The sequence below is a fragment of the Patella vulgata genome, chromosome 4 (assembly GCF_932274485.2).
Source record: "Patella vulgata chromosome 4, xgPatVulg1.2, whole genome shotgun sequence".
NCBI lineage: Eukaryota > Metazoa > Mollusca > Gastropoda > Patellidae > Patella > Patella vulgata.
Genome location: NC_065882.2, coordinates 8,641,517 through 8,667,698, shown reverse-complemented (window position 1 = coordinate 8,667,698; position 26,182 = coordinate 8,641,517). Strand labels below are relative to the sequence as shown.

At 36.2% G+C, this 26,182-nt stretch overlaps 1 protein-coding gene and 1 long non-coding RNA gene across 14 annotated transcripts in view; one reads left to right on the top strand and one right to left on the bottom strand.

Annotated features, from left to right (window-relative positions):
* Positions 1-26,182, top strand: part of LOC126819101 (single-stranded DNA-binding protein 3) — an 85,810-nt gene that overhangs the window by 23,759 nt on the left and 35,869 nt on the right. For 8 of the 12 annotated variants that reach the window (XM_050546961.2, XM_050546959.2, XM_050546963.2 and 5 more), the window contains exons 6-9: positions 8,589-8,672; positions 9,092-9,154; positions 11,742-11,828; positions 12,566-12,626. In XM_050546961.2, coding sequence (XP_050402918.1) covers positions 8,589-8,672; positions 9,092-9,154; positions 11,742-11,828; positions 12,566-12,626 — 295 coding nt within the window. Of the gene's footprint in view, positions 1-8,495; positions 8,673-9,091; positions 9,155-11,741; positions 11,829-12,565; positions 12,636-26,182 lie in introns of those variants that run through there. The other 4 variants (XM_050546958.2, XM_050546955.2, XM_050546966.2 and 1 more) reach the window with 3 other exon arrangements.
* Positions 8,162-24,878, bottom strand: LOC126819140 (uncharacterized). 2 transcript variants are annotated; one of them, XR_007679513.2, is made up of 4 exons: positions 23,939-24,878; positions 19,689-21,355; positions 9,652-9,892; positions 8,162-8,670 (listed from the first exon to the last, which is right to left on the bottom strand). It is a non-coding gene; the product is annotated as an uncharacterized LOC126819140 (long non-coding RNA). The 2 variants fall into 2 exon arrangements; XR_007679508.2 differs by lacking the exon at positions 23,939-24,878 and adding an exon at positions 23,662-23,915.

Sequence of the window (26,182 nt, the reverse complement as noted above, 5' to 3'; positions counted from 1 at the left end):
GTGAGGGGGGGTGGGGGTTGAATGCATGCACATAAGATCATAAGGCCTATAGTTGAGTTAAGTTGCGTGGTTTCGATTCCTGGCTAGTAGGTGAGGGGGGGTCACCTATCCAACCTTGTGTGTTTTCTCTGGGTCCACTTCATATCGAGTGGACATTAAACCCTGTTTCTCTCTTTCTCTATTTGCTATCACAGAAACTTATTGTTGATTTGTGTAAATAAGAAGGAATATTATCTAATCTTGTGAATATATATCTGAATTACATGGCTGAATGGTTAGTGGACCCCATCTCTCTCTCTTCTCTCTCTCTCTCTCTCTCCCCCCCCCCCCCTGAATGGTTAGCAGTGCACACTGTATCATAAAGCCTGCCATTGAGTCAACTGGCGTGATTTCGAATCCCCAGCTGTACATGACGGGAGTCATGTCGCCTGTCCAACCTCTTGGGTTTTCTCCGGATCCTCCGGTTTCCTCCCACTGCTAAAGATACCTATGCGCAAGCGAATTATTGAAATAAAATTAAAAACCATATGTTAGTCTCAAAATGACCTAGTTTGTGTTGAGTGGAGGTTAAACCCCATTTCTCTCTCGCTCTCTCTCTCTCTAAACTAGTTGATTTAATAAGACTGATGAAGGACAAACCCCATTTCTCTCTCTCTCTCTCTCTCTTTCTCTCTTCTCTCTAAACTAGTTGATTTAATAAGACTGATGAAGGACAAACCCCATTTCTCTCTCTCTCTCTCTCTCTTTCTCTCTCTCTCTCTCTAAACTAGTTGATTTAATAAGACTGATGAAGGACAAACCCCATTTCTCTCTCTCTCTCTCTCTCTCTCTTAACTAGTTGATTTAATAAGACTGATGAAGGAGTAAACCCCATTTCTCTCTCTCTCTCTCTCTCTCTAAACTAGTTGATTTAATAAGACTGATGAGGGACAAACCCCATTTCTCTCTCTCTCTCTCTGTCTCTTTCTCTCTCTCTAAACTAGTTGATTTAATAAGACTGATGAAGGAGTAAACCCCATTTCATTTAATAGTCTGTTGAAATTGGATATAAATTTAGAATATGATATAAGAATTTCACCAGCCAAGTTATATGCCCTAATTTTGTTCGACTGGTGCATGAATATATGACTTATTTTCATGTTTTTGCATGTAGGCTGAATACAAGGATCTAGAACTGGTCTATTTTACTGAATGAGGCTCATGAGGTACTTGGTTTTGTCAAATACAGTAAAGTATTGTTCTTCAGCTCAGGGTGTTTTAACATCAGCTGTGGTTTAGTCTCGTAGGTCATTAGCCTGATTGGTACTCTTGCTTGGTTCCCACTTGTCAGTGATGCAGGATGGAGGGTCTGACAAGGACAGCTGGCTAGTCGTTCGGATGGGATGAAAAACCGAGGTCCTGTGTATACATTGGTTTGCACATAAAAGATCCCTTGACAGTTGGAATTTGATAAAAGAGTAGGCCTTAGTGCCACTCTCCGGGCAAAATTTCCCTCATAGCACACTGTATGACATATGCCCGTCTTCATTAGCCCAGTTCGGAGCAGAACAGTAGGACGTTAAACCCCATTTCATTTCGGCCCTGTTGCTAACCTGCAGGTCCCGTGTTCGATCATCAGGATTTATCGGCATGGTTCTCCCTGGTCAGTGGTGCAGGACAGAGTGATGCCCCCTTGTCAGTGGTGCATGACAGAGTGATGCCACCTTGTCAGTGGTGCATGACAGAGTGATGCCACCTTGTCAGTGGTGCATAACAAAGCCTGGCAAGGAACAACTTATGGTCCTGCAGATGAGACGAAAACCCGAGATCATGTGTACATGTTGGTTTGCACGTAAAAGATCCCTTGGCAGTTGGAATTCGTTGTAAGAGTTAACAATAGAAATGCTGTTCGGGCAAAATTTCCTTCATGGCACACTACATGGCGTATGCCCGTCTTCGCTAGCCCAGTCGGAGCAGAATAGTCGGCTGTTAAACCCCATTTCATTTCATTCGTAGCTAAATTTGCTGATATTGTAGAAGTTTCTCAAGATTGTGTGTATCTGTTGTTATTCTTTTATTTCAATTCACCGTAACTTTTTAAATACGGAATGAAATTGAACCATTTTAGGACGGATATTGTAATTTTTGCAAGTGATTTAAAAATCCCTCAATTTACAAATGGAGATTTTAAGATTTTGTTTTTGTCTGTTGGTGTAACAGTAAATAATGTATTAAATGTTTACTGTAATAGTGTGTTGAACTGTGGACATAATAATAAGGAATATCTTGTATTAGAAGGTTTACAGTAAAAGTATGTTAATATTCTTGGTAGGTAATATCCTGCTTTAGAAGGTTTACGGTAAAAGTGTGTTAAACTATGAATATTGTTGATATAGAATAACTTGTATTAGAAGGTTTACAGTAAAAGTGTGTTAAACTGTGGATAGTGTGAGAAGAGAATAACTTATTTTTGATGGTTTACAGTAAATGTGGGTTTAAGTGTGGATCTTGTTGGTAGAAAGCCTCATTTACTGCACAGGTTTTCCTGCTAGCTAAACAGTGAAAATTTTAAAAATATCTACTCATATCTTTTATAAGTTAGTATCACGATATATATCGATTGTTTTTCTAAGTTTTTTTATCATTGATTAATAGTTATTTAATACTTTTATAGTTTTATAAGAAAATAAACAAATTGTCTCTCATGCCATTCTCCTTCTAGAAAATTCTCTGTAGATTTGAATTGTGAATAATAATGGTGTCAACTTGAATTAAATCAGAACAAATAAATAAATGAAATCACTTCATTTAAATTTATTCACCATATGTAGTAATCCAGTCAGTCGTTATTAACCTGAGCCGGAAGGTCCCCCATTGAGAGCCTCAATCCAGATGATGTGAGTCCCCTTTTGCCATTGACTTCATGAACAAAGTCAGGTTAAAAATGGTTGGAATTCTTCAACTCTTGACTTATTGAGTTGGATAACTGTTGTCTGTTTTATAAAAGTTTTTATTTCAATAAAAGTATATTTTGGGTTTATTTAATTGGTGTTATTAAATGTGGCGTTCTTAAACTGATCAAATTGATAAAGCTAGACGAAATAATTTTTAAAAAAAAAAAATTAAGAACATACTCTCCTGTGTAAAACAGGCTGTCCTTTGACCCTATGTAGGGGATCACGAGGCTAAGTGGGTAAGACGCTAGCTCGCTAGCCTGGAGGTCGGGTGTTCCATCCCTGCATTGGCCGAGAAAGTTCATCCAGATTTTCCGGCGTGGTTCTCCCTTGTCAGTGATGCAGGACTGAGGGGCATGCACGTAAAAGATCCCTTGGCAGTTGGAATTCGATATAAGAGTAGGCCGTAGTGCCGCTGTCCGGGCAAAATTTCCCTCATAGCACACTGTATGGCGTATGCCCGTCTTCATTAGCCCAGGTTAGGAGCAGAACAGTAGGACGTTAAACTCCATTTCATTTCATTTCATTTGACCCTATGTAAAAATGAGATGGGGTTTAACGTCCTACTGTTCTGCTCTGAACTGGGCTAATGAAGACGGGCGTACGCCATACAGTGTGCTATGAGGGAAATTTTGCTCGGACAGGCCCTCCGTCTTGCATCACTGACAAGGAGAAACCACTGTTCATTGACCCTATGAAAAGAACAGACTGTCCTGTGTAAATAATGTTCTTAGATAATCTGTAAATAGGATTTTAAATTCGAACTTTTTAAAGAAATAAAAAATTAATTCTTTTTTGATTCAGAAGGCCAACATGTGTTTTGTATACAGTGTTGTTATTTTACATAGAGAAACTTCCCATGCTTTAGACCATAAGGTCTGTCATTGAGCCAAGCTGCATGGTTTTGATCCCAAGTTGTATGTGGCCTGACCAAACTCGTAGGTTTTCTACTGGTCTTCCGATTTCCTCCCCACTACCAACAGCCCCTATGCTCAAAAAAATTATTGAAAAAAAAATTATACGATGTTAGTCCCGAAATGACTGGGTTTGAAACTGGAATTTCATTAGGATTTTCCAGTGTGGTGCAGGATGGGGGACCTAACATGGACAGCTGTCTAGTCATTCGGATGGGACAAAAAACCAAGATCCTGTGCCTACGCTCAAACAAATTATTACAAAAAAAATTGTACGATATGTTAGTCACGAAATGACTGGTTTTGAAACTGGAATTTCATTAGGATGGAGGTCCTGACATGGACAACTGTCTAGTCATTCGGATGGGACAAAAAACCAAGGTCCTGTGCACATAAAAGATCCCTTGCAAGATACCTTGCCACTTCGAATTCTATAAAAAAAAAGTAGGCCACAGTGCCGCTGTCTGGGCAAAACTTCCCTCATAGCACACTGTATGGCATATGCCTATCTTTATTAGCCCAGTCGGATTAGAACAGTAGGATCATAAACCCCATTTCATTTTATGTCTGTGAATTGGTTCAACTAAAAGTATAGAGTTTAAGTGTGTATTGATTAACTATATGTTGTATAAATATATCAGGTTATTATCTATGTATATAATAGTGATGAAGTACATGTTGATGTAGTGATAATATTACACATTATACATTTATTCATAAACTGCTGTCTGACTTGTTTACCACTAACAAATTTTACTACAAGTGATAAAACTCCGCTTAATGTTGCATTTGTTAATCAAAAAAGATTTTAGCTATAAGTGATAAAGCCCTGGTTACCCAGAAAGGGGCCACGGTGGTTGAGTGGGTAAGGCGCTGGCTCGCTAGCCTGGAGGTCGCGGGTTTTCGATCCCTGCATTGGCCGAGAAAGTTTCCCCTTATTAGTGGTGCAGGACGGAGGGTCTTACAAGGACAACTGTTTAGTAGTTCGGATAGGACAAAAAACCTGAGGTCCCGTGTACACATTGGCATACACGTAAAAGATCCCTTGGCAGTTGAAATTATGTTTTAAGAGTAGGCTTTTGTGACGCTGCCCAGGCAAAATTTCCCTCATTGCACATTGTATGGCGTATGCCCATCTTCATTAGCTCAGTCGGAGCTAGAAACAAATTTTTCTAGAAATGATAAAGGCTCGCTTATGTTGCCCTTGTTAACCAGTAGCAAATTTTACTATAAGCCCTGCTTAAGTCACCCTTGTGATCGATCCTATGCGATTGTATGCAACTGGAACTAGTGATCGATTATGTCGTCCTTGTGATCGATCCTATACGATTGTATGCATCTGGAACGAGTGATCGATTATGTCGCCCTTGGTGTTGATCCTATCCCATTGTGCGCAACTGGAATTGATGATTGATTATATCGCCCTTGTGATCAATCCTATGAGATTGTTTGGTAGTGGAATTGGTGATTGCTTATGTCGCCAGTGCACATTTAGTTGCATGTACATAGAGGATTTATGCAACTCAACCACCAAACGAATAACCTGATTTTGGGTCTGAATGTATCCATGACTAATGAAATGCATAATTTCTTCATATTCTAACTTACAATATAAAACAAAAATCAATATCTCATCAAACTATTCCACTGGAGTGTCGGGGGTTGGATGGATGAATGGTTAGCGTGCGCGCGCTGTATCATAAAGTCTGTCATTGAGTCGACTGGCGTGGTTTCGAATCCTCGGTTGTACGTGGCAAGGAGTAGGGTCGCCTGTCCAACCTCATGGGTTTTCTCTGGGTCCTCCGGTTTCCTCCCACTGCTAAAGACCCCTACGCGCAAGCAAATTATTGAAATAAAATTAAACCATATGTTATTCCCGAAATGACCTAGTTTGTGTCGAGTGGACGTTTAACCCCATTTCTCTCTCTCTCTCTCCACTGAAGTGTTTAGAAATCTGCCATATGGTGAGTCACGTGGAGAAGTCATCATTGTAACTCTCAAAGTAAGACAGGTGTCTTGGTGGCTCATTAAGAAAGACATTAGCTAGCTAACCTGTCATTTGCCACGAGAGGCCATCAAGATTTTCCTTCCAAGTTGTTTCCTCACTTTCCTCACTTGACCTGGCAAGCGACAATGTATAGTTGCTCGGATGGAACAAAAAACCAATGCCCTGTATACACATTGGAGTGCACGTAAGAGCATTGGCAGTTGGAGCACTACTATCCGGGTACATTTTCCCTCATAGCACACGGATTGGCGTATTGGTTAGTGCTAAATTATAAGGCCAGCTCAATTTTTCGTCATAGGTCACAAGATGTAAACTGGGCTAGCGTTAATCCCAACCCTAACCCTTGACCTAGCTCCAATGCTTACTCTAACCCCAATGATTACTCTAACTCAAACCTACAATATCGCTAACAATCACGTACCCTAACCTTATTTACGTCTTGACGACCTTGACAAAAATTGAGCTGGCCTTAAATAGATTTAAGCCTGGTGTAGCCCCGTCTTCATTAGCCTAGCCTCCACAGTCGGTTATATTCATGATTACAGGTTCAAGAAGTGGTCTGCTTCTAATTTTCTGTGTGTCCAATACATTAGTATTCATATCTGGAGAGCCAACGATGAGCTCTGCCTCTTTTCTGTATAATGAGAGCTACGATATAGCATCCAAGTCTCATCATGCTATGATTATCCAGTCACAAAGTCTATCCTACTGTTGGAATTAATTAATCTCAGTGAATGTGTGATGTCCCCAACTTTAGTTATAAATGCGTGTATGCCTGAAGTAACCAGCATTTATCGAGTAATGTGGAACGCTGCCTTCTAGGATAATTTGATTCTGGATAATGGCACCCTTGAGCTCTAACTCTGGAGGGCAGGAAGACTTTTTATTTCGTTAAGGCCAGACGTTTAAATTATTTGTTTTTCACAATCTTGTGAGGGATATTTTGTTGAACGCTTTAAGTCATAATGTCAAAAATAATGTCAAGAATTTGAACTAAAAGAAACAATTTAGGATTAAGGAGTTATGGGGGAGATGGTCTGGTTGAGTCAGATTAAAGTGTAAAAATATCCGAGGAAGGAAAACACTAAGCGATATTTTTTTTTTTTTTTTTTTTTTTTTTTTATTAAAAAAAACACTCTTCCAAGTGTACTGAACTGTAAGAAACGAATTACAATTAAAGGTCACCAGAAAGCTTCAAATTTCTTTTAAATAATGCAAGTAATTATGTCAACATGTCCTTTCGATAAGTATAACTTGAACCTAAATGTCAATAATATTACTTGCAACAGGTAAATTTCAACGTTAATAATTTCCTCCGTTCTCCATAAGTAGTGTTAACTTTCTGTCAATAAACAATCTGTAATGTTATTTTAGTCCTTCTGCTCATATTCTAGTCTATATTTGTATCAGGGGGGCAGGATGGCTGAATGGTTAGCGTGCGCGCGCTGTATCATAAAGTCTGTCATTGAGTCGACTGGCGTGGTTTCGAATCCCCGGTTGTACGTGACAAGGAGTAGGGTCGCCTGTCCAACCTCGTGGGTTTTCTCCGGGTCCTCCGGTTTCCTCCCACTGCTAAAGACCCCTACGCGCAAGCGAATTATTGAAATAAAATTAAACCATATGTTAGTCCCGAAATGACCTAGTTTGTGTCGAGTGGACGTAAAACCCCATTTCTCTCGCTCTCTCTATATTTCTATCAGCAGAAGGATCAAAATGACATCACAGATTGTTTCTTTACGGAAAGTTACTACTAACCACGGAGAACAGCGGATATTACTTTCGTTGAAATTTACCTGTTGCAGGTAATATTGACATTCGGGTTCGTGTTATATTTATGGAAAAGATATGTTGACATAATTACGTGCATTATTTAAAAACTTTATGAATCTTTTCCGGTGACCATTAAAGGGGTTATACGGGCGAGATGGTCTGGTAGAGTCTGGTTTAAAGTTTAAAAATATCCGAGGAAGGGACAAAATTAATCATGACATTGCAATATTGATAAAGGTGTGATGAGTTACTCAATAAATACTATTATTTATTTGTACTGATAACATTATTTGTGTTGTTACCATAACAACAAGGAAGGGAGTGGCCAATCAAACTTCAATATTTTAGTATAATGGAATCCATCTTAGATATTGATTCTTGCTATATTTGACTTGTGTTGAGTGTAAATTTTTAAAGCAATTAGATAGTTCTTGTATCATTGGAATTTTGGGGGGAGGGGGAGGAGTCACAACCCCCATGGACATGATTTTTAAACATTATAGTTTTCATGCACAGATAAAAAAAAGACAATAAGAAAATCTTATAAAATTGTTTATTCATGTTGCTACATGTGCATTTAATACTGTTCATATATACATGTAAATAATCCACATAAATCACCTGGTGTGAATTCAGTCAAATTAGAGGCCTATCAAATGTTATACAACTTGTAGGGGATGTTGGCTTGTTTATATAGAGATATTGCTGAATGTCGCCTATTTTCTTTTCTCCAACATTTTGTTAAATTAACGTCATAACAAATGTGCAAAGCATTGTTGCCATTTTGGCCTCTGATTTCCTAAATTTGATGTTCAACCCAGACTCCCCTCTGCTCAAATTCCTGGACATGCCCCTGTTTTTAAATAATACATGTACACTGCATGCAAACTAAATATTTATATTTTACACTTATTACCTGTTTGTCAAGTGATCACTTACTTGTTTATTTTTCTATATTTACAGAATGCAGCGGCGCCGAGTCCATTAGGTCAAATGCCGCCGCAAGATGGCATGCCAGGTGGTCCTATCCCACCCAGTTTTTTCCCTGTAAGTAAAAATATATAAAACATTTAATAAAATTCCATTTTAAATAAATATCATATTATAAATAAACAACCCATATTTTACAATCAAGTTAGAACATTATTCATCATTTATATATTATTATCAAATGCATGTTTTCAAGTCATGTTAACTATACTCCCATTAAATTGTGTAACTTTAAGAAGTAAAAAACATCCTAATCAGATCGCATTCATATTCGCTTCAGTATTCATGTTTTAAACGTCCATTATGATTTTAACATCGCGTTTTACATCTTGCATGTATCCTCAACATTTCTCTGTGAAAAAAAATTGGATATGATTTTAAAATTCACTCCATTTGAATAAATAATGTCCTTCCAAATTCCTAATTTTCAAAAACAATTGTCATTGAATGAAATATTTTTTGACTTGCGTTGACAGGGCGGTTCTCAGCCTTCCCCTCACCCCTCAGGCCCACACAATCCAATGATGGGCCCAAATCAAGTGAGTATTGTAATCGTCATCATATTAAGTCCATGCTCTGTATCAACCTTTCTATAGTCGTCTTGTTCAGAATCAATAAAGCATTTAAAGAATCAAAAAAAAAAATCGGTCAGTTATGATAAATGATTGATATGTACGCCTTGTGGTTCATTTGAAAAACGTGTACCACTGTATTAATGGACCAGGTACTGACTATGAGGTCATCGCTGCCATCTTGAAATTAATGACGACGTATCAAAAAGTCTGTCAAACGAAGAACAAGGAACTTCAATTAGTGGCGCCTTCAGCATTTTTCGAAGAGCTTTGCTCCCAAGATGAAAGAGTCATTTTCCAAGGAACACGCATGCCAAATTTCATGTCTATTGTACATGAATTGACGAAGCCGTTCGCTTTGTTTCGCAGAGCGTCGCCCCAAGATTAAGACAATAGAGGGCAACATTCCTAGTCAAAAACGACAGAAATTTACATGAGAATATCACTTTTTATTGAGCACTCACCTTGAAATGAGTAGTGATTGTTTCTTGTTGTATTGTAGAGATGCCTAATTTATTCTGGACTTGACAAATATTTGCCAGAGCATGAGTCTTATTCCCTAACACCAGCTAATGTATGTGTCGTACGTAATCCTCCTTTAGTTTATTAATGTCCATTTAATTTGCTTGATGTGTAGAAAACGTCCTGATTTTACACAACTTTTTAGTCTTTTATTTTGGTTTTTGTGTAGTTGTCTCCCTTCACCTATAAGAAAAAAACAAAACAAAAGTGAATTTTATTTGTTTATGGATATGTTCCATATTTGTAAGGGATCCTCGGTGCACCATACTGATTTGTTCAGTATTGTAAGGGCTTTTTTTGCTAAGATCCTTGGGGTGTTTTTGTTGAAGTTGTCTGTAGAAGGGGCTTTGGTTTGACTGGTGCTATCTCTACCTGAATAAGGAACTGTTTAAACACATTTATAACAAATCTTTCATTTAGGAATTTCTTTCTTAACAGCCCTTTAGGAATATCTTTTAACAGCCCTTTAGGAATATCTTTTAACAGCCCTTGAGGAATTTCTTTTAACAGCCCTTGAGGAATTTTTTTAACAGCCCTTGAGGAATTTCTTTTAGGACGACCCTTTACTTTAGGAATTTCTTTTAGGGTGACCCTTTACTTTAATAGGAATATCTTTTAGGTGAACCTTTACTTTCGGAATATCTTTTACGACGACCCTTTACTTTAGGAATATATTTTAGGGCGACCCTTAGAATATTTTGTAGGGCAACCTTTTACTTTAGGAAAATCTTTTATAACAGCCCCTGTTTACTGACAATCCGTACACTTTCATTTCAACTTAGTTTAGTATTCACTGCACTTAATATACAGGTCTACAAATATTGTTATAGCTGTACTCAAAGAAATGGCAAACAGTCTATGTGACAGGTGCCCAATGTCTAGGCTTGTATATATACATGTATATATAACATAACACATATAGTAGAATTAATGGTTTCTGTTCAAATTTAGCCAACTTTAACACTGTAACCTGGGTATAAAATTTAATCTTGTGTATCTAGCACTAATTTCTTTCACATTCATTTAATATCAATACTTTGTTTAAAAGTTCGTAAAAATCATTTAAAATAACCCAAAATCATCTAATTTGTACTTGTGTCTAGTTTAAAGCTGACTGATTAATTTTGATGAGTGTTCAATTTACAAGTATTTAATTTCCTGACCACTGTTCAAAAATTAATAATAATACATCAATCAATTGGGTTGTTTATTTTTTTTTTTAACAGTGATCGAGAAATTAAAAACTTGTAAATTGAACACTCATTATCAAAATTGAATGGCCAGCTTTAAACTGGACACAAGTACAAATTAGATGAATTTTGGTGATTTTAAATGATTTTTACATATTTTTAAACAAAGATTTGATATTGAATGAATATAAAAGAAATTAGTTCTAAATACACAAGATTAAATGATACCTGTATTACAGTTTCATGTCCTAACTATATATTCTATTTTTTTTTTTCAATTTAATGTATTTCGATGTTGTCACGTATGTTTTTAATATTGTTTGGTCGTTGTTTTATTACACCAACATTTAACAAGAATCCTTTTAATCTCTCACAAATCTTGTGAACACGTAATTTTTTTATTTTCATTTTATTGTGATCTTGCTTTTTATTGTCTTTTTTTTTTTTTTTTTTTTTTTTTCTTTTTTTTTTTTTTTTTAAAGAAGTCACATAGTTTTTAATAAGATAGTTCTTGATTGGTTTTGGTGATGGGAATTAAACAAAATTGTATTTTGAACTTGATACCTTTATGAAGAAGAACATTGGCATATAAAATTTTCATTTATATCAATTCTCAGACTTAGAGCCCTGGGGCTATATTCACAATCATTTAATCTTAAATATTTTAAGAATGCAGCTCATTCATTGGCCAACAGCTTAAATTTGTACAAGGGTTTCATCTCTCAACCAATGAAATGACTTCATCCAGAAAATATTTTAGGTGAAGTTTTTTTTTATCAAGACCCCCAGTTTTATCGTCTGTTTGATTTTATATTTAATCTTATGTTATTTGTCTGTTTTAGCCATTTATGTCACCACGGTATCCAGGTGGGCCAAGAGGTCCGGGTCCTGGGCCAGTTAGATTACCGAATCAAATAGATTTTAATCCAGTAAGTATCATTTCTTATGGCAGAATGGACCAGGCACAGAGTATAACATCATTGCAGTCATTTTGGAATTGTTACATCGTATTAAAAATCAAAGTCTGTTCATCGATGTACACTTGTCCAATGAACACGAAGGCCTAGGTTTGTCGATTGTACATGACTTGCCAGAACCTCATGTGTTTTGTCGCTCCCAAGAACAAGATGAATAGCGCTAGGGGAATTCCTGGTCCCCACCCACCACCGAAGTTTTAAATCAGGACTTTCAATGGGAGTAGGTGACTGATCTATAGTCAGAACAGCCTAGAATAGCAATAGACACAGGATGCTGGTTACCATAGTGACCAGTAACAATAGAATTATAAAGGAAATACATGTAGCATCAATGAAGAATTCACAAATCTCTCTTCTAATTCTTTGGATTTTTTTTTTTATTAGGTAGATATAACTAAGGGAAATAACTCTTGAATGCTTATTGAAAATGACCTTAAAATTGTTTTAAAGGGGCATAACTCTGTACAGCTTGTCAACTGATAAACTAGTTAGCTTATTTTATTTCATCGACAAAACATAACAAATTATTAATGACTTCTACTTTCAAGGAGTTTTGGGTGGCCGATTTATGGGAAAAAATTCATATATTAGTCCTGAAATGCACTAGTTTGTAAACTTTAAACCCCATTTCTCTCACCTTTCAAGTCTGTGAATGGTTTAATATTAAAATCTGTTATTTTTATTTTCAGCCACCTGGTAGTACGGGTGGTCCAATGCCTGGAATGCCCAATAACATGGATCCAAGACCAGGTGAGAATTGTACGAATCTACTTCTATTTTAAACACTAAATAGGCTCAATTCTTGCTCTTCAATTGACCCCTTTTATACAGTATGGTGCCGACTCACTAATCAGGAGATGGTTTCCCCTTAGCCAGTGACGGATGGCATGGCATTGTACGTCAAGTTGTTAGGATGGGTTTGAAAAACCGAGGTCCCAAAATACATATCTCAAGAAACAAGATCATACTCCCAAATTCCCTGAATAAAATCATAAAAGCACCCTAGAATTACAAAATACATACTTCAAATTCCCTACATAAAAAACCCTAAAACTAACATGTATAATTTTAATGTTTATGTTATACTATATTAAACCCCTTTTCAACGACACATATTGACTCACTTTTAATAGTAAGTACAAGAAAACAAAACCACACACAACCAAATAAAAGAAAAAAACTACTGTCACATGTTTGATAAAAATATAAAAGAACTGTCAAATCTGTAAGAGTCAACTGGCCTGTATAGTTACATGCCTCCAGTGATACAGGCTTCAAATCAAGGTGGCAAGACATTTACTCACTAACATGGAGGTCCCATGTCCGATCCCTGCATTGGCCGAGAAAGTTCATTGGGATTTTCTAGCTTGGTTCCTCCTTGTCAGGGGGGGTTGGATGGCTGAATGGTTAGCATTGAGTCGACTGGCGTGGGTTTTCTCTGGGTCCTCCGGTTTCCTCCCACTGCTAAAGACCCCTACGCGCAAGCGAATTATGTAAATAAAATTAAACCGTATGTTAGTCCCGAAATGACCTAGTTTGTGTCGAGTGGACGTTAAACCCCATTTCTCTCTCTCTCTCTCTCCTCCTTGTCAGTGGTACAAGAGAAACTGGCTGGCAAGGGACAATGTATAGTTGTTTGCATGGGAGGAAAAAAATCAAGGTCCCGTGTGCACATTGGCATGCACGGTAAAGATACCATGGCAGATGGAATTTGATGTAAATATTAGGCCATAGTGCTGTTGTCTAGGCAGTCTTCCTCCCCCCCCCCCCTTATAGCACACTGTATGGTGCATGCCCTTCTTCATTAGCCCAGTACAGAACAGTAAAAAAACAAAACAAGGTAGACAATACAGAAGTGCAAAACTTTATCATTTCCCAACAATTGTGTTATTGTGGTAAATATGATAATGGACTGTGAGTTAAATGGTACGAATAAATAAATTTAGTTTTAAAACTTTGATAATGTGTTTTGTTTTATGTTGATGTGTGTAACTTGACCAATATAGAAATATTAATTACACCATTTGTATTCAACTGGATGTATAGTAAAGAATATGTACTGACCGAGGGTCGATATCAAAATTGTATAAAGTTAAGAATGGAACATTTAAAATGAATGAGTGTTGGAAATCTTGATCAAATAGAAATTATACCAGTAACAAAATGAAGTGAAAATGCTGAATTACAAGGGAATTCTTTCTTGAAGTTGTGGGAGGGGAGGGCCACAGTAGTTCAGAATTAGGTCTTAGTTTTGAGAAGAAACATGGGCATTTTTCATAGCCACCACGGCGCCAGTGTACACATTGGCGATGGAATTTGTAGAATTGAGGGGGTCAACGGCGGTGTAACAGTAGGGTAAATGGCCCCTCGACTTAAATGTCCCAGTTTTGAAAGGAAACATTTTTTACACCCAGTTTTGAGAAGACTTTGGCAATTTTTTTTATACCCACCAGTGTACACACTGGCGATAGAATTTGTAAAATTGAAGGGGTCAACCAGGTCTAACAGTAGGACAGATAGCCCTTGACTTAAATGTCTTAGTTTTGTGAAGAAACATTTTTCATGGCCAGTTCTCAGATGCCACATGTAGATCTAAAAAGGTTTTGGAAATCAAGTGAATTATATCTAAGGTTTTTAAAAATGATTGTATCCAATTCATACACATTACCCCTGGAGTGATTATTTATTGGATTGCTTTCCCCATTGTCAATGATGCAGGTCTGAGAGTCTGACAAGGACAGTGCCTGGTCGTTCCAATAATATGAAAAACTGAGATCCTTGGAATTTAGGTGCTGCCTGGACAAAATTTCTCTTGGCACTATATGGCGTATGCCCTTCTTCTTTAGCCCAATCTGAACAGAACAGTAGGATGTTAAACCCCATTTCATAGTCGGTGTAGGATGTTAAACTCCCTTTCATTCATTGATTGTCTGGCCATCGTCACCTTTAATATATTAAGGCTTGTTTATTCATTAGTTTCGTTTATTCTTTAAAAATACTTCAGCCATCTCCACCCTGTTTATTCATTAGTTTCATTTAATGTTTAAAAATACTCTAGCCATCTCCAGCTTCAAGACACAATTTGATAGGTTTGTTTGTTCTTTATAAAAATGTATCTAATTATAGGCCTATATTGTCATAGCTCGGCGTGGTATATACTGTTATATCCCACTGATTGGAATCAGAATAGCTTTATGAATATCAATAATATCCGTTAATTTACACAAATACAACCAGAAAGCTGATTGAAATGATGAGTTGCTTTTTGATTGACAGCTAGGTTATGTTGATGAAACCCAGAGCAGACGTGCTGTATAATGCAATTACAATACTAAATTGAGCCTTTCTTTCACATTCCAACAAGCAGAATGAAGTAGCAATAATAAACACAAAAAAAAAAGTTCAATCAACTGTTAAAAGAATGCACTTTGAATTAAAAAGACAAAAGATATTTTTTTTTTTTCCTCCCCAACATTAGATTCCTCTTAATTTTTTCAAAAAAAATTGATAATTTCTTTGTTTGTTTTAGTAAACAACTAAACATTGAATATAACAAAAGAGATTTTGCCTTTCAAATTGGGGTTTGCAATTATTTTCCTCTTCACTTCAATTAACTAGGAAGTCATAGAAAAACTTGTATGTCGATAAAATACAACTAAAGAATTTTTATATTGAAAAATATCAAAGTAGTTTGTTAAAATGGGTCATTCACATCAATTGATAAAATAAGTAGTAATTTTGAATGGTTAGCAGACAGTCTTTGAATCATGTCTTTAAGGTTTAAGTGTTAAATTGGAATTCACAAACAAGTAGCCTGCAGTAGTCCTTGCTTCTTGACTAAACTGTGACTAGTCAAGTATACATACTAGCCCTGTACTTGCTTTTAAAATAAACTATATAGCAGGAGGGGAGAGGTTGTTGAGTGGTTAAACGTGTGCACTTTAAATCATAAGGTCTGTCAATGAGTCAACTGGCGTGGTTTCGATTCCCCGGTGGTACGTGACGAGTAGTAGTGCCGCCTGTCCAACCTCGGGGGTTTTCTCAGCGTCCTCCGGTTTCCTCCTAATGCTAAAAGGCACCTACGCGCAAGCAAATTATCAAAATAAAATTGAACCATATGTTAGTCCCGAAATGGCCTGGTTTGTGTCGAGTGGAACTAGTGGAGTGCCTAAAATCACGGTACTTGCTTTACGTTCAAGGGGGTTGGATGGTCAAATGGTTTGCGCGTGCGCGTTGTATCATAAGGTCTGTCATTGAGTCAACTGCCGTGGTTTTGATTCCCTGGTTGTACATGACAAGGAGTAGGGCCGTCTGTCCAACCTCGTGGGTTTTCTCCGGGTCCTCTGGTTTCCGCCTACTGCTATTGAAATAAAATTGAACCATATGTTAGTCCCAAAATGACCTAGTTTGTGTTGAGTGGAGATTAAACCCCATCTCTCTCTCTATGATTAAACTGGTGGTATTCAAGTAGCGTACTAACATGTACTGGCTGGATGATTAAACTATATAGAAAGCCCATTATGTTTTGTTAGGTGAAACTGAAGTCTGTCATGAAATGAAACTGTTTGTTACAAACATAAAAAATGACAAGTAATTTCCTTTGGTAGAGCGACTGGTTTAATCTGTTAGATGGGACTGAAGACTTGTAATTCCCAGCTTCCCTAACATAATAAACAATCAAACCAACTGTCATCTACAAACAGCTCCAGCTTTCAACATGATTAAGCTTTCATGAAGACCTGATAAACGAGATGAAAGCATTAACCCATACTTCACATAACGTGTTTCAATGCAAGATTGCTTGATAGATACAGGTGCACGAGATTTCAACCAACTTGTTGTACGGGAGAAATGCATTAAACTTTGCCTCAGTCAGATTGAAAGCCACTTATTTGAATTAATGTGAGATTTGTAATTATAGGGCATCTTAATTAAAGTTACTGAACGTCTTTTTGCATTTTTCTTTCAACAAAATTTAAGTTTTCATGAATGAACACATGCTAAAGTTCACTCAAATTGATTATTTAACGTTTTAATTAATCATGCATTATGCAAGAGCTAAATCTGCGTATCGCAGGTCTTTCTTTAGGCCTTAAATGTTATATAAACTATTAATTAGACTTTTGTTAACATGACAAGACCATAATCAACTCTCGATTGCATTGGATACTCGAGACATTAACTAGATTAGAACGGTTCGCCATTTAAGATATTAATTTAAAAATGGGAAAGCGAGGCTAAGGCTTGAATATATCAGTGCCCTGGTTACGACAATTCACACATTTTGTCAAAACTACAGTGATAACTTGGCTCAGAATGAAGTAATTGTTGAAATAAAATTGAACCATGTGTTAGTCCCGAAATGACCTAGTTTGTGTCGAGTGGATGTTAAACCCCCATCTCTCTCTTTAAGTTGAATACCACAAACTGTGTTGGTAATCATTGGTAATTATTTGATAATGTAAAAGAAATGAGAATTTTGAAACTGAAAGAATCTTAATTAACCGGTTTAACTTTGATCGATATCTTGTTTCAAAATATCGGGCAGCTTAGTGCATGTAGAAACTTTTCTAGAAAGAACTTCTCCAAAATTGCATCTGTAAATCAGAGTTTAAAAACTAAAACAGAAACTTAAACAGCTCATTATAAAGTCATTGTAAAAAAAACATCCTGGAATTCGAAACTATAATTGCGTTGAGAAAACCCCAAAAAAGATTGAAAAATGGGAATTGTAGGCATGTTTTTAATGTTAGTAATTTGTGTTATGTGCTGACAGTAATAGAATCCATTACCCAATAAATCAAAATATGAAAAAAAATCAACAAATTCTTGGAAGATTACAAGTCGAGGTAAAAAAAAAAGATCTTTTTAGTTTTCACAAAATTTGAACAACTGTTAGTATCATTGAATGATGTTGATTTTAACAAAATTTTAATGTTTTCTTGAAAGCAAAAGTTAATTTCTCGTAAGTGGTATGCTGTTCATATTAAAGGCATAGTCCCAGATCTCACAGGGTGCTCATTGATAAATGAAATTTTAATTATACAAGTTAATCCCCATAATTGGGAAGAAATAGTCCAAATAGCTTGTGTGAAAGTTTCAGTTCAAAATGTGAGGGAAGAGTGGGGGGGGGGGCGGAATAGTGCAACACATGCGTGTTAGATCATAAGGTCAGTCATTGAGTCAAGTGGCATGGTTTCAATTCCCCGCTTGTACGTGACGAGGAGTAGGGTCGCCTGTCACACCTTGTGGGTTTTCTCTGATTTTTATGTTATAGAATATTGAAATTCTATACTGGTAAATGGAATGTAAAGCCCTGTTTTTTTTTTTGTCAACAAACATGGTGCAGAAAGTTCTTAATGTGTGAATCCATTTTGTTTCAAATACTTTCAAAGTGATATCCATCCGTCGGTACGTCATCCACAATTTCTTGTGACCACTCTACCGACTACATTTATTATCTGATCATTTTGTTTGTCACTATCGGGATCAGTCGTGAAAAGCTCAATTATTTTTATTGTATCTTAGCGATATTTTGTTGTATTAAATGAAAGGTGTTATTAGTTTAAAGTTTCTATTTATCAAGTTAAATCTAGTGAGTATTAAAGTCTTTTTATTGTTAAAGGATATTGCACAATAATTGAAGAAATTTTAACCGACTAGACATGTTGATTTATATGACTAGATACAGAGACGAGATGAATTCTAGAATATATCTATTGTGTTCATGTTGTCTATAATAGAAAAAAGATACCACATTCATTGTGTTATTGTAATCTGTGAAGCGCTATAAAAATGTCAAAAATGTATTGTTGAGGTAATAGTATACTGGGGAGAAGCACATAACAGGCAAGAAGAGAAACAAAACATGAAATCTTATAAAAGTGCTGAAGCCCATCACAACATTAATTTTCTTGGAATAGAGACCCATCAATGTCATGGAAAACCCAAAGAATATCTTTAATTGACATGTTACTGAAATAGCACAAAGCCAGGCCTGGAAATAACGATTTTAGATTTAATGAAATAGTACCTGACATTTTCAACTTAGTGCTGAACATGTATTAATGATATCAATAAAAAAAAAGAAGACAAATCGGTGCCTGACAAAGCCTGTATTTGGATCTGACATTGTCTGTGACCGGTGCCTCATTTCCAGGCTTTCACAATGGTTAAAACACAGTACTTGGGTTTTCCGTTCCATCCAGACAACTGGACAGTTTCTTTTGAAAGGCCCTCCCAAGCAAATATATTATTGGCATGTAAATGAATAAAGAGCTATGTCGATGGTTTTCTTTCCCATCCAAACAACTAGATGATTGTCATTTGCCAAGCCCTCCCATCCTGCACAGGGGGGTTGGATGGCTAAATGGTAAGTGTGTGTACGTTCTATCATAAGTTCTGTTGTCGAGTCAGTTGGTGTGGTTTCGATTCCCTGGTTGTAGGTGACGAGGAGTAGGGTTGCCTATTCAACCTCGTGGGTCTTCTCCGGGACCTCCAGTTTCCTCCCACTGCTAAAGACCTATACGCGCAAGTGAATTATTGAAATAAAATTAAACCATATGTTAGTCCCGTAATGAACGAGTTTGTGTTGAGTGGATGTATGGGCTGTAAACTCCAAACAAACTTTCAACATACATGATTGCTGCCCTTATGTTATCCGGTGGAACAAAATAGAAATCATATGGTTGCTTGATTTATGTTCTAAATCTTTTAACATCGACTGACCTTTCAATCGGATCAGTGTTCTTTGTACTGCTATACATAGTTACTAGAATATTAAAAGCTAAAATGTACAGAAATTGATCTTACCTTTTGATAACACTTGTTGATTGCCGCTAGAGGTTTCCAATGTATGTACCAATGGTATAGAGTATTACACACAAGTTTGAACTGATTCTTAACGGTTTTTCACAATTCAATTGAATATAGGTATCCAATAGGGAAACAAATTACACAATATTTCACAGTCCAAATGAATATGGGTATCCAATGGGGAAACAAATTACACATTTGAATATGTTCATACATAACTCTTTCACTATCCAAATGAATGAAGATAATATCCAATAATGAATGCTTCACATCTAAAAAAATTAGTCATGAAGAAAGTCTTTCACATCTAAATAAAATCTTAATGAGTTATTGTTAAAACAAACAATATCTGCCGGCTCTTGTTTCTTCATTTCTTTACTACTGGTTCTTTGGTTGAACGAGAGAGATAATAGCCAATAGCCCGTATAATCTTACAGCATTACTGGTTGATGGCCTACTGTTTTACTCTATTAGATTCTGATGTTATTCATCTATGGTGAGACCATGCTGTATGATATTATTGTATTACTTGATCGACTGCTCTCTCTCTCTCTCTTGTTAAATTTCCCACTTTTATGGGATGAGGAACAGGGTTGACTGTCCAATCCTATGAGTTTTCTCCACGTCCCCGATTTCCTCCCACAGCTAAAAACTCTTACACACATGCGAATTATTGAAATAAAATTAAACCATGTTAGTCCCGAATTGATCTAGTTTGTGTCCCCACCTTTCTCTCTCTCTCTGTCTGTCTCTCTCTCATAACATGCCTGCTATTATTAATCTTAGATAGTCTGTTGATTGAAAACTCTTGAATGAATATTAAAACAACTTGATTGGCTCCATCTTCAACATTTGGTAATACTAGGACTTCTGTATTTCATTTTAGCTGACGTCCATCGAAGGCTTGTTTGTTGATGAGCAAGTTTTCACGGAATCCTGATACCTTGTTCCTATTGAACGTAGAAATATATACTCCTGTTGAATATGAAATATTTTATCGCAAGCAACATTTGTTGAAACTTCAATATTGAACGTAGAAATATATACTCCCGTCAGATGTGACTTTTCTTTTATCACAGACCACATCTATTTCTTATAAGACACAGATATCTTACAAAACATTTTGTTGAAAACATGATATCTTGCTTGTATTGAACAGATAGAAATATATATATAGGCCTACTCCTGTCAGATATTTTACAAAACATTTTGTTGAAACCATGATATCCTTATTTATATTGAACATAGATAGAAATCTATATACTCCTGTTAGATGTGAGTTTACTTTTATCACAAACACATCTATTCCTCTAAGACACGGATATTTTTACAAAACAATTTCAGACGAACTTCAGGAGGGATTTACAAGCCCTGTATATTCCTTCAACAGAGAGAATGGTTTGCATTTTCACTTCAATACAAGTACATTCTACTATTTTTTTCTGGAATCAAACAGAAGTTTTTGGCTGTTTTTTTATGGTAATTCCCACATGTAATTTGTTATTATTACAAGAACTAGCTGGTTGAAGTGGTTTGCCAGATGTTCAAGTCTACACATGATCACCCACTCAACCGACCAAAAATCACTTATATTTTCTTAGTCTTCCATATTTACTCAAAACGTGATGATTCTTTGTTTTTATTCGTCGTCTCCTCTCGATCATCTGTAATTAAAACAAAATAATATTGTAATAGGTAGAAATAATGAAATTAAATACCAGGCTTTAATTAAAATAAATCATCTTAAAGGATTGCATGTCACGTTTCAATTAGAAATATCACGTAAGTTCTTTTTGATATAATAATAACAAAATCAAACGAATGAAAAAACAACAAAACAAATCAATAGAAAACCATTCTAACCTTGTTTTAATTGATCAGTTTACCAAGACTGATCAAAACACGACTGATTCATATAAAAAGAACAAAATCTTAACAATTTACACACTGGATAAGACATTGTATTTTAAACCTATCCTCTTCTTATTTCATGTTCCCCCCCTTGCCAGTGGTGCTGGACAGAGAGCCTGACAAGGACAGCTATCTAGTTGTTCGGATGGGACAAAAAACTGAGGTCCCGTGTATACATTGGCATGCACGTAAAAGATCCCTTGGCAGTTGGAATTCGATATAAGAGTAGGCCATAGTTCTGATTCCCGGGCAAAATTTCTCTCACAACACACTGTTTGCCCGTCTTCATTAGCCCAGTCAGAGCACTATGTTCAACTCCCATTTCATTTATGTTTTGGTCCACAACAAAACATCAAACCAACATTGACTAGCGTAAAACTGTGTTTTATACTTGATCCGGTCCACTTATACATTGGTTATAACCTAGACTGTATTACTGTAACCCAGGTATCATTTAATCTTGTGTATATAGCACTAATTTCTTTCACATTCGTAAATTAGACATTCATTATCAAAATTAATCAGTCAGCTATAAACTGGACACAAATACAAATTAGATGATTTTTGATGATTTTAAACGATTTTTACGAATTTTCAAAAAAAGATTCGATATTGAATGAATGTGAAAGAAATTAGTGCTAGATACACAAGATTAAATGATACCTGGGTTACAGTAATATGCTAGCGTAAAACTGTGTTTTATATTCGATCCTGTCCACTTTATACATTGGATATAACCTAGGCTGTATTTTATACGAGTAATTTATCTTCTCCGCTATTAATTAGACTAATGTTTGATCAGCACTAAGAGATTCAAGTACTCACATTTCACAGCAAACACCCTGCCCTTTGAAATTTATTCTTGCAAACTTCAAACACTGAATGAGCCCGCCATATTTTCTTTTAATAAAAAGAAAATCTGGCCCGAAATTACAGAGCTCGTAAATCAAATATATTGAAGAATATTAGTGGTGGGAAATATAATATATTACCATCCTAGCTATATTATTATTAGTTATTTCTTTACCTGTCAACACGACTTAAAAATGATTAATAATATAGCGAGAAAACATGCCAGGGTTTGCTGCATAAATAACTTAGCCATATTATAAAAATAGTTGTAAAGAGTTGGATATAAATAAGTGCTTAGAAGAGACAAGATCAATTTGATTGAAGTTGACAGGTTTGCAAATGAAAGGATAGATGTAATCCTAGAGATTGAAGTTTTTGCAGGATTTATTCTTAAGCATATTATCAATCCAATTTAATTAAAATACAGATGTATATTTCGTTTTGAGGTCCCGTGTACACATTGGCGTGCACGTAATAGATCCCTTGACAGTAATTGGAATTTGATATAGGAGTAGGCCGTAGTGTCCCTGTCAGGGCAAAATTTCCGTCATAGCACACTGTATGGCGTATGCCCGCCTTCATTAGCCCAGTTCGGAGCAGAACCCCATTTCATTTCATTCATGTTTCGTTATTTTATGCTTTCGATGGCCTCTACTACATGAAATCTGACCAGTTGTAGTGGGAGATTGCGTCAGAGGTCATACGATTTCCAGTTCTATTCCCTGTTAGTACATGACAAGGAGTAGGGTCGCCTGGGTTTTCTCCGGTTTCCTCCCACTGCTAAAGACCCCCTACATGCAAGCGGATTATTGAATGAAAATTGAACCATATGTTAGTCCTGAAATGACCTAGTTTGTGTTGAGTGGATGTTATCTACCCTCTCTCTTCTCTCTCTTAAACATTAACTATGTTCATGGATATTTTGGAAGAAAATCAGGAAATTCTTGTCAAAACATTAATTACTCCTAACTTCACTCAGAATAAAGTAATTTGACTGAAATTTTTAATATATTCTTTTTACATTATTTCTTTTGAACTATTCTAGTTACAACAGGTGGCTGTTTATCTAAATCTTACATAATGCATCTTTAATGCCACTTTAAGATTATTTTCATATGTAATATGGATATTTTATTAGCAAGGATATTTTGTCATGGTGATCTGAATGATTTGGTTGTTAGGTTATTTTCTATAAGAGTGAACTTACCTTGTCATGTGTCAGTGATTCATGTACTTGTAACATATCCAATTCTTATGTTATAATAAATCTTCACATCTCTATGGTGTAAGGTAACTTATTTACTCCTTCATAACACACACGAGAAGATTTACCATTGAGTGGTTTCTCTATCTATTAACAATCCTTGTATCTCTCCCTAGTAGAACTTCTTTTCTCCATAACACACAAGGACAGATTTACTATTGAATGGAGGTTCCTCTCTCTCTCTCTCTCTCTCTCTCTCTCTCTCTAACCCTTTATCTACCTAGTAGAACTTCTTTTCTCCATCAATAATCCTTGTATCTTTCTCTAGTTGAACTTCTTCTCTAGGTTTGCCATCTGTAAAAGAAAGTAAATTAAATCGGTCTATGTTATAACTGGGCCTTTTGAGAAATGACTCGCGATAACCTAGCAACACAACCATACCATTTCCCCTTCATACCAATTTGGCATGGCTCAATCTTTTTTAAATGCCTGAGTGAGTTGATGTAGTCACGTTAGATTTATATTGTTCCCATATCAATTGCCTCAGACAGATATCCTCACAGAAAACCCGACTCCTCTCGTCTTCAACTTGTTTGATTTATCTTGAGTAACGATTGCCTGTATTTTTCCAACCACGGTTATGGTGTATCAGTGTATTTCTTCTTGAGGTTAATCTGCAATGTTTACATCCCAGTGAAAACCATTCACTAGCTTTTTGTCCGAGCTTTTGCCTCCTGATTAGATTTCTTTAATACATGCCTGGTGTTGATTCCCTTGAAAACAAATTACATTAACTGCTCCTCGGTGTTTTTTTTGTAGGAGCTTTTGTGATGATTGAAGGGTTTAGTTTAACACTTCATGAAAGAGAGGGTGAATAATCCAATTGAAATAAATGGTTCATTTATCATCTCTTTTACAATATGAGAGCCGCAATGTATCAGCAGACTCTGGCTCACTGAACTGTTGATTTGTGATCTTCTTTACAATATGGGAGCCGTTGTGGCTCAGGGAATAAGGTGCAGGCTCATAACCTAGAGAGAGAGGGGGGATGGCCGAATGGTTAGTGCATGCGCGTTGTATCATAAGGTCTGTCATTGTATCAATTAGCGTGGTTTCGATTCCCTGGTTTTAGGGTTGCCTGTCCAACCTTGTAGGTTTTTTTCCGGGTCCTCCGGTTTCCTTCCACTGCTAAACACCCCTATGCACAAGCGAAATATTGAAATAAAATTTTACCATATGTTAGTCCCAAAGTGACCAAGTTTGTGTCAAGTTTTTTTTAACCCCATTTCTCTCCTCTGTATATATTGTCGTGCACAATAAAAAAAACTTTCAATTGCTGTCTAGGCGAAATTTCCTCATAGCACACTGTATGGTGTATGCTGTCTACATTAGTCCAGTCTGTGCAGAACAGTGATAAAGTGGACTGGATGCTAACCAATCAACTAACAATCTCTCTTTACTTGTAAACAAAAACAACCCACGCATATACACAACACCTAATCTACCTTAGATCTAATAGTGAAAGACTACTGACATCTTTTATACATCAGCTGTCGTGTGCAATATTTACAGCCTTTTTACTTTATTCCAATTATATAAACCTGAATATACATGTACTGTCACTATAATCTATAGACAAATATAATAGGACTTTACCAGGGATTGAAATTACATACCATACCACAATCAATCGAATTCACTTTGACGTAAATTTCAATGATTTTCATCATGTACCACTGTATTGCTTTTCACTGTGAGAGACGGGCAGCTAATGAGCCCGCCATATTTTCTTTTAATAAAAAGAAAATCTGGCCCGAAATTACAGAGCTCGTAAATCAAATATATTGAAGAATATTAGTGGTGGGAAATATAATATATTACCATCCTAGCTATATTATTATTAGTTATTTCTTTACCTGTCAACACGACTTAAAAATGATTAATAATATAGCGAGAAAACATGCCAGGGTTTGCTGCATAAATAACTTAGCCATATTATAAAAATAGTTGTAAAGAGTTGGATATAAATAAGTGCTTAGAAGAGACAAGATCAATTTGATTGAAGTTGACAGGTTTGCAAATGAAAGGATAGATGTAATCCTAGAGATTGAAGTTTTTGCAGGATTTATTCTTAAGCATATTATTAATCCAATTTAATTAAAATACAGATGTATATTTCGTTTTGAGGTCCCGTGTACACATTGGCGTGCACGTAATAGATCCCTTGACAGTAATTGGAATTTGATATAGGAGTAGGCCGTAGTGTCCCTGTCAGGGCAAAATTTCCGTCATAGCACACTGTATGGCGTATGCCCGCCTTCATTAGCCCAGTTCGGAGCAGAACCCCATTTCATTTCATTCATGTTTCGTTATTTTATGCTTTCGATGGCCTCTACTACATGAAATCTGACCAGTTGTAGTGGGAGATTGCGTCAGAGGTCATACGATTTCCAGTTCTATTCCCTGTTAGTACATGACAAGGAGTAGGGTCGCCTGGGTTTTCTCCGGTTTCCTCCCACTGCTA